We start from the raw sequence: 10,000 nt of genomic DNA on the forward strand, positions 1-10,000 counted from the left end.
GGCCTGGTTTAGGTTGCCGCAGGATGTGTGTGTGTGTGTACTGTATAACATATAGGGGTGTTCCACATGCACAGGGTACAAGGGTCTCTTTCACTCTCTGTTATTGCACTGCCATGCAGACCGGTAGTGTGTGCTTTCTCTCTCCCCCAATCTATCGCTCTCTCCCCCAATCTCTGTCTCCCTCTCCCACCCCCCCCTCTCTCCCTTGACCTCTTGGCCCACATCTGAAGTCTGTCTGTGGAATAAGAGACAGAAGGAGAGAGGAGAACAGAAGGAGAGAGGGGAGGAGAGAGGGCAAGAGGGGAGGAGAGAAGGAGAGAGGGGAAGAGAGCAGGAGAGAAGGGGAGAGGGGAGGAGAGGAGAGAGGGCAAGAAAGGAGCAGAGAGGGCAAAAGAGGAGGAGAGGGCAAGAGAGGAGGAGAGAAGGAGAGGGGAGGAGAGAAGGAGAGAAGGGAGGAGAGGAGAGAGGGCAAAAGAGGAGCAGAGAAGGAGAGGGGAGGAGAGAAGGAGAGAAGGGAGGAGAGGAGAGAGGGCAAGAGAGGAGCAGAGAGGAGAGAAGGCAAGAGAGAAGGAGAGAGGGCGAGAGAGAGATCAAGAGAGAGAGATCGAGATCCAAGGACCGCATCCCCATTAATCTTCCTGGATTCCTTGCATCCTTTCTCCTCACCTCCTTCTCATAGGCTCCAATATGGTTGAGATGGAGGTGGCGAGAGAGGATGCAAGGAATCATGGGAATAACAATTGTGATGGAGCCAAAGTTATCTGTGCCTAATACAAGACATGTGGAAGAGAGGAGACCAACAAGAAGAGTGTGTGTTTGCAGCGCCGTCGAGTCGAGAGGTGTGTTATGCCAAACAAACAGGATGTAACTCCCTGCTAATATTAGCCTCGAAAATAACCAACCATTTACACCCACACACACACACAGGTCATAAGTCCTGACTAGGTTCGAGCAGTAGCCCTTTATGAGAGAGGGAGAGGGAGAGGGAGAGGGAGGGAGACAGAGAGAGACAATTTTGAAAAGTTATTTTGATAATTAATACAAAAAAATCCCACAAAAAGACTTATAACCAATTCTCAATTCACAAAAAATGGAACATCCCTGAATCAGTCATTAAAAACCACCAAAATCCATTAGATTACCCATAACCCAACAAGAACTACATGAAAAGCTCAGATCTACATAATCAAAGAAGGCTTATGGTCTAGATAACATCAGAAATTAGATGCTTAAAATCAGCACAAGGTGGTAAGGTGTATGACTTAATAAAATGTACGTACGCAGAAAACAAGTGTGCAATGAAAAAAATAAAATTACAGAATTATTATTGCCACGTCGAGGTGTGAGACAAGGCTGCAGTTTGAGTCCAAACCTTTTCAACATTTATATCAATGAATTAGCAGACTTGTTGGACCATTCTCCATCCCCAGGACTCACACTATTTGACACAGAGGTGAAATACATGCTATATGCAGATGACTTGGTACTTCTATCACCAACCAAAAAAGGTCTTCAACAGAACATTAATATTCTACAGCAATATTGCTATAATTGGGTCCTGAGAGTAAATGTAAAAAAAAAAAAAATAATCAAACTTCACAATTTTCCAGAAAAAAACAACCAAGTTGCCAGGAAGATAAATATTAATTCACCTTGAACAACATCATAGTTGAACACACAACGCACCCCGATCTCCGCCCCTCTATTTCCTTATTTTCTTCCCGGCGAATGAGAGAGATTTGGGTTTTATATCACACTTATTACAGAAACATTTTTGTCCAGTTCCAGGTGAGTAATCGCTCTTCTGATGTCCAGAAGGTCTTTTCAGTCATAAGAGACAATAGCAGAAACATTATGTACTAAATAAATCACAAACAACGTGAAAAAAACCCCCACAGTAAATAAGAGTTGTTGGAGCACGTAAAATGTCAGCCATCGCCATTCCAGTGTCGTTCTCCCATCTAACTAATTATCTTCTGTGTGTTTGTTTCTAAGTCTGCGTGTGTGTTTATAAGTCTGTTTGTGTTTGTGTTTACAAACGTTTGTTGAGTGACTAGGTACGTTTGTGTGTTTATTTGGTGTGTGACTAGGTGATTGTATGTTTGTGTGTATTTGCTGAGTAATTTGTGAGTGGGTGTGGCTGTGGATGTGTGTGTGTGTGTGTGTGTGTGTGTGTGTGTGTGTGTGTGTGTGTGTGTGTGTGTGTGTGTGTGTGTGTGTGTGTGTGTGTGTGTGTGTGTGAGTGAGTGGTAAGTTTGACAAGCCCCCATGTTGTCCTAACTCGGCCTCAAACCCAAAAGACGGAAAACACACATGGAACCCCTAGGTGGGTGTGTGTGTGTGTGTGTGTGTGTGTGTGTGTGCCACAGTAAACCTCTGTATGCCCTCTAGTCCTCTCTGTCCACTCTAGCAGTCGTGAGGGCTGCCCTGTTAGCTGCTGTCGGTGTGTGTTTGCGTCTGGTAGAAGTTTCCTTTAGCTTAGGGCACAGATCTAGGATCAGCTTTCCCAAACTAAATCCTAACCGCGACCACTAAATCCTAACCTCGACCTCTAAATCCTAACCTCGACCTCTAAGTCCTAACCTCGACCTCTAAGTCCTAACCTCGACCTCTAAGTCCTAACCTCAACCACTAAATCCTGACCTCTAAATCCTAACCTCAACCACTAAATCCTGCCCTCTAAATCCTAACCTCGATCACTAAATCCTAACCTCGACCACTAAATCCTAACCTCGGCCACTAAATTCTAACCTCGGCCACTAAATCCTAACCTCGACCACTAAATTCTAACCTCGACCACTAAATCCTAACCTCGACCACTAAATTCTAACCGCGACCACTAAATCCTAACCTCAACCACTAAATTCTAATCTCGACCACTAAATTCTAACCGCGACCACTAAATCCTAATCTCGACCACTAAATCCTGACCTTGACCACTAAATCCTAACCTCGACCACTAAATCCTAACCTCGACCACTAAATCCTGACCTCGACCACTAAATTCTAACCTCGACCACTAAATCCTAACCTCGACCACTAAATTCTAACCTCGACCACTAAATTCTAACCGCGACCACTAAATCCTAACCGCGACCACTAAATCCTAACCTCGAGCTCTAAATTCTAACCGCGAGCTCTAAATCCTAACCTCAAGCTCTAAATTCTAACCTCGACCACTAAACCCCAACCTCAACCACTGTAAAACAGACCTTAGGTCAGAGTCTAGGGGGAACCTCTCCGTACAGTGGAAGGGCACATTCCAATACGTAAATAGACTCCTCGCCCTACTTGTCTCCTTTCCCCCTGCATTGGCATTGGTACTGAGGTTCCAGTGAGAGGTTTGGTATTGGACTGTTACTCTATTTCCTATGAAACACTTTGGTCTCTGTCTCTGTCTCTCTCTCTCTCTCTCTCTCTCTCTCCATCTTCCTTTTTCTCTCTCCCTGTCTCTTTCTTTCTTTCTCTCTCTCTGTCTTTCTCTTTCTCTCTCTCTCTCACTCTCGCTCTCTCTCTCTCTCTGTCTCTCTGTCTGTCTCTCTCTCTCTGTCTTCTTCTCGTTCAATCTCTACCTCCCTCTCCCACATTTTCTCTCTCTCTCTCTCTCTCTCTCTCTCTCTCTCTCTCTCTCTCTCTCCCTGTCTCTTTCTCTCTCTCTCTCTGTCTCTCTGTCTGTCTCTCTCTCTGTCTTCTTCTCGTTCAATCTCTACCTCCCTCTCCCACATTTTCTCTCTCTCTCTCTCTCTCTCTCTCTCTCTCTCTCTCTCTCTCTCCCTCCCCTTCTTCCTACCCATAGGTCATATCCTCTGTTATTAAATACCAGATTAGCTATTAGACGCACATTAGGAGGTGAACGAGGGCAGGCGCAGTATGTATGTGTTTCAGTGTGTGTGTGTGTGTATCAGAGAGAGAGTGTGTGTGTGTGTGAACTCTTCAGCTCCCTGCTATGCCTCTCTCCCATAATCCTCTGCCATGGTCCTCAGAGGCCAAACAGAGTGATGGAGGGATTAGAGAAAGGAGGAGAGGAAAGGAAGAGCAGTAGGGGACAGGTGTGTGCGTGCGTGCGTGCGTGCTTTGGCCAATAGGGGTGCAATGTTGATAGCGTGAGTTAAATCAGAGATTGATGTTTCGCTTGACATGAAACTCTCTCACACAGTTTACACCAGTTTCCTTTTGTCTGTGGATCTCTCCCTCTTTCTGTCCTGCCTCCTTTCACAAAGATGACATCATATCCCTCCCTTCATCTGTTTAAGACTGGATCCTTAGGCCTGCAGCCATTCAGGGCTAACCCTTCATCTGTTTAAGACTGGATCCTTAGGCCTGCAGCCGTTCAGGGCTAACCCTTCATCTGTTTAAGACTGGATCCTTAGGTCTGCAAGCATTCAGGGCTAACCCTTCATCTGTTTAAGACTGGATCCTTAGGCCTGCAGCCGTTCAGGGCTAACCCTTCATCTGTTTAAGACTGGATCCTTAGGCCTGCAGCCGTTCAGGGCTAACCCTTCATCTGTTTAAGACTGGATCCTTAGGCCTGCAGCCGTTCAGGGCTAACCCTTCATCTGTTTAAGACTGGATCCTTAGGTCTGCAGCCGTTCAGGGCTAACCCTTCATCTGTTTAAGACTGGATCCTTAGGTCTGCAGCCGTTCAGGGTTAACCCTTCATCTGTTTAAGACTGGATCCTTAGGCCTGCAGCCGTTCAGGGTTAACCCTTCATCTGTTTAAGACTGGATCCTTAGGTCTGCAGCCGTTCAGGGTTAACCCTTCATCTGTTTAAGACTGGATCCTTAGGCCTGCAGCCGTTCAGGGCTAACCCTTCATCTGTTTAAGACTGGATCCTTAGGCCTGCAGCCGTTCAGGGCTAACCCTACATCTGTTTAAGACTGGATCCTTAGGTCTGCAGCTGTAAGACATGTATGTGTTATGAGCTAGTGAGATCACCTCTGTGGTGAAAACGAATTCATCGCTCATCCCTGAACCCTTAACCCTGCCTTAGTTGGCACAACGCCCAATCTGGAAAGGTCACGAACAGGAACGGGGGACAGAGACCTCTTGCTGCTGCTGCTTGAACTGTGAGGCTTTCTGGAGTTTGACTCGGTTATTGGCTTTCAATGAGTGTGGATGTTTTTTTGTGTTTGTGTGTTTTTGTTCCCTATAGTCAGAAGAAGAGATGGATAAAAATGTAAATCAGTGTTTCCTAACAGCCCCCCCCCCCCCTTCCTTCCTTTTCATCATTCAGGGGTCAGCATTCCACGCATCGCGGAGGCAAAAGTACGGTAACGTCTTTAAGACCCACCTGTTGGGACGCCCCCTGATCCGGGTCACCGGTGCGGAAAACGTTCGGAAGGTTCTAATGGGAGAGCATACATTGGTCAGCGTGGACTGGCCTCAGAGCACCTCAACCCTACTAGGACCAAACTCACTGGCTAACTCTATAGGAGATATACACCGCAAGAGACGAAAGGTAATACACACACACACACACACACACACACACACACACACACACACACACACACACACACACACACACACACACACACACACACACACACACACACACACACACACACACACACACACACACACACACACACACACACACACACACACACACACATATATATACATGGTCCAGGTATAGAATGAGGCTCCTTGTGCATCGGAGAGCAGTCAGACTAATCGCAGGTCATTATAGGGGCTTGTGTACAGGGGGCCTCCAGGACCTCCAGAGCCAGGCGAGCATGGCCCAGATTACACCCCATTGACCCCTCACCCTCCCTGGGTACAGCGGTGGTAACATGAGCCCCTTCCCTGGAGGAAGCAAGAGATACACACAGAACCACTCTGTTTCTAGATGGGACAATGACTGGGGAGAGGGCGGGTTTGGGCAGGGTGTGTGTGTGTGTGTGTGTGTGTGTGGGGGTGTGGGTGTGTGTGGGCGCCCAGGGGATAAGAGGATAATGAGGAGAGAGTAAAAGTGTAATTTCCTGTAATGGGCCTGGCACTGAACAGACAGAGAGAGAGAGGTGAGTGGGAGAGAGGTGAGGGGGAGAGGTAGAGAGAGTGAGGGGGAGAGAGAGAGAGAGTGGGGGGAGAGAGGTGAGGGGGAGCGGTAGAGAGAGGTGAGGGAGCGAGGTAGAGAGAGAGAGTGAGGGGGAGAGGTGGAGAGAGAGAGAGAGAGACAGGTGAGGGGAAGAGGGAGAGAGAGACAAGGGTGAGAGAGGTGAGGGGGAGAGAGAGAGGGAGAGAGAGTGAGGGGGAGAGAGAGTGAAGGGGAGAGGTAGAGAGAGAGAGTGAGGGGAAAAGGTAGAGAGAGAGAGGTGAGGTGAGGGGAGAGGGAGAGGGAGAGAGAGGTGAGAGGGAGAGAGAGAGGTGAGGGGGAGAGGGAGAGAGAGAGGAGGGGGTAAGGAGAGAAAGTGGGGAGAGGACAGACAGGTAATCAGGGAGACGGTGAGGGGGAGAGGGAGAGAGAGAGGTGAGGGGGAGAGGTATTCTCTCGTTCTTTTCTCTCTCTGGGTAGATAAGGGGTTGGATAGGTGGAAGCCGTTCCGTTCTCACGGTTTGTCCAAAGAGACTGTCCCACTCTCAGATACACACACACACACACACACACACACACACACACACACACACACACACACACACACACACACACACACACACACACACACACACACACACACACACACACACACACACACACACACACACACACACACACACACACACACGCACACAGACCCACGCACACACACACACACACACGCACACAGACCCACGCACACACACGCACACACACGCACACAGACCCGCACACACACGCACACAGACCCGCACACAGACCCGCACACAGACTCACGCACACACACGCACACAGACCCACACACACACACACACACACACACACACACACACACACACACACACACACACACACAGACAGACAGACAGACAGACAGACAGACAGACAGACAGACAGACAGACAGACAGACAGACAGACAGACAGACAGACAGACAGACAGACAGACAGACAGACAGACAGACAGACAGACAGACAGGCCACAGCTCTGGTTGTACCCATCTTGTGTGTGATTGGCTGCAGATTCTTTAGTTGCCAGCAGAGGGAAACATAATTTACCTAATCTCATTTTATTACTGAGAGGTGGAATGATGAAGGATAAAGACGGTGGTGGTTGGGGGGAGGGTTAAAAAGAGAGATACATTGACAAAGATTAAAAAAAATTAAAAGGGCGGGAAGAGGTGGGAGTGTAGACTGTAGGGAGATAGAGAGAGGGAGAGAAAGACAGAGAGGGGCGAGACAGAGAGAGAGACACAGACAGAGAGAGAGAGAGAGAGAGAGGCAGAGAGTGACACAGAGAGAGAGAGACAGAGAGAGAGACAGAGAGAAAGAGACAGAGGGAGAGAGACAGAGAGAGAGACAGAGAGAGAGAGAGACAGAGGGAGAGACAGAGAGAGACAGAGAGAGACACAGAGAGAGAGAGAGAGAGAGAGAGAGACAGAGAGAGAGAGAGACAGAGGGAGAGACAGAGAGAGACAGAGAGAGAGAGACAGAGAGAGAGAGAGACAGAGAGAGAGAGAGACAGAGAGAGAGAGAGACAGAGGGAGAGACAGAGAGAGACAGAGAGAGACACAGAGAGAGAGAGAGAGAGAGAGAGAGAGAGACAGAGAGAGAGAGAGACAGAGGGAGAGACAGAGAGAGACAGAGAGAGAGAGACAGAGAGAGAGAGAGACAGAGAGAGAGAGAGACAGAGAGAGAGAGAGACAGAGGGAGAGACAGAGAGAGACAGAGAGAGACACAGAGAGAGAGAGAGAGAGAGAGAGAGACAGAGAGAGAGAGAGACAGAGAGAGAGAGAGACAGAGAGAGAGAGAGACAGAGGGAGAGACAGAGAGAGACAGAGAGAGACACAGAGAGAGAGAGAGAGAGAGAGAGAGAGACAGAGAGAGAGAGAGACAGAGGGAGAGACAGAGAGAGAGACAGAGAAGAAAAACAGAGTTTAAATAATAAAGGACTCTGTGGAACCAGCAGCACTGAGCATTTTCAGGTAATTTAGAACGTATGGAAATCATTACAGGGCGCTTTATAGAGGACTGCACTACAACTTTCTAGGATGGAGGGATGATTGGAGTGGAGGGATGGATGGATGACTGGAGTGGAGGGATGGAGGGATGACTGGAGTGGAGGGATGGAGGGGTGGAGGGAGGGATGGAGGAATGGAGGGATGACTGGAGTGGAGGGATGGAGGGATGACTGGAGTGGAGGGAGGGAGGGGTGGAGGGATGGAGGGATGACTGGAGTGGAGGGATGGAGGGGTGGAGGGATGGAGGAATGACTGGAGTGGAGGGATGGAGGGATGGAGGGGTGGAGGGATGGAGGGATGGAGGGGTGGAGGGGTGGAGGGATAGAGGGATGGAGGGGTGGAGGGGTGCAGGGATGGAGGGATGGAGGAGTACAGAGAGACGGCTGGCACAGTTCTCTTTTGGCAATCATTTATACAAGAAAGTTACAAACGTTGAGATATATACAGGGCTATACATTACAAACGTTGAGGTATATACAGGGCTATACATTACAAACGTTGAGGTATATACAGGGCTATACATTACAAACGTTGAGGTATATACAGGGCTATACATTACAAACGTTGAGGTATATACAGGGCTATACATTACAAACGTTGAGATATATACAGGACTATACATTACAAACGTTGAGATATATACAGGGCTATACATTACAAGCGTTGAGATATATACAGGACTATACATTACAAACGTTGAGATATATACAGGACTATACATTACAAACGTTGAGATATATACAGGACTATACATTACAAACGTTGAGATATAGACAGGGCTATACATTACAAGCGTTGAGATATAGACAGGACTATACATTACAAACGTTGAGATATAGACAGGACTATACATTACAAGCTATTAAAACCTATTCCCATTCCCATTATCGTACCATTGTATTCTAGATACTGATCTTGGGTCAGTTTTGAGTTTCAGCCTCAGCAGTTAAGGTTAGGGTCTAGTAAGAGCAGGGTCTAGTAAACTGGTCCTAGTATTGCTGTTAGGAGCAGGGTCTAGTAAACTGGTCCTAGTATTGATGTTAGGAGGTAGAGAAACACTAACTAGTATTAATGTTACGAGGTAGAAACACACTAACTAGTATTAATGTTAGGAGGTAGAGAAACACACTAACTAGTATTAATGTTAGGAGGTAGAGAAACACTAACTAGTATTAATGTTAGGAGGTAGAGAAACACACTAACTAGTATTAATGTTAGGAGGTAGAGAAACACACTAACTAGTATTAATGTTAGGAAGTAGAGAAACACACTAACTAGTATTAATGTTAGGAGGTAGAGAAACACACTAACTAGTATTAATGTTAGGAGGTAGAGAAACACACTAACTAGTATTAATGTTAGGAGGTAGAGAAACACCTAACTAGTATTAATGTTAGGAGGTAGAGAAACACACTAACTAGTATTAATGTTAGGAGGTAGAGACACACTAACTAGTATTAATGTTAGGAGGTAGAGAAACACACTAACTAGTATTAATGTTAGGAGGTAGAGAAACACCTAACTAGTATTAATGTTAGGAGGTAGAGAAACACTAACTAGTATTAATGTTAGGAGGTAGAGAAACACTAACTAGTATTAATGTTAGGAGGTAGAGAAACACACTAACTAGTATTAATGTTAGGAGGTAGAAACACACTAACTAGTATTAATGTTAGGAAGTAGAGAAACACACTAACTAGTATTAATGTTAGGAGGTAGAGAAACACTAACTAGTATTAATGTTAGGAGGTAGAGAAACACTAACTAGTATTAATGTTAGGAGGTAGAGAAACACTAACTAGTATTAATGTTAGGAGGTAGAGAAACACTAACTAGTATTAATGTTAGGAGGTAGAGAAACACACTAACTAGTATTAATGTTAGGAGGTAGAAACACACTA

The 10,000-nt window shown here is 46.6% G+C and overlaps 1 protein-coding gene across 1 annotated transcript in view; it reads left to right on the forward strand.

Annotated features, from left to right (window-relative positions):
• LOC106578148 (cytochrome P450 26B1) overlaps positions 1-10,000 on the forward strand; it is a 29,968-nt gene that overhangs the window by 8,338 nt on the left and 11,630 nt on the right. Inside the window, exon 2 of the mRNA XM_045701646.1 lies at positions 5,235-5,459. Coding sequence (XP_045557602.1) covers positions 5,235-5,459 — 225 coding nt within the window. The remainder of the gene's footprint in view (positions 1-5,234; positions 5,460-10,000) is intronic.

The sequence above is a fragment of the Salmo salar genome, chromosome ssa18 (assembly GCF_905237065.1).
Source record: "Salmo salar chromosome ssa18, Ssal_v3.1, whole genome shotgun sequence".
In the NCBI taxonomy this organism is placed as follows: Eukaryota; Metazoa; Chordata; class Actinopteri; order Salmoniformes; family Salmonidae; genus Salmo; species Salmo salar.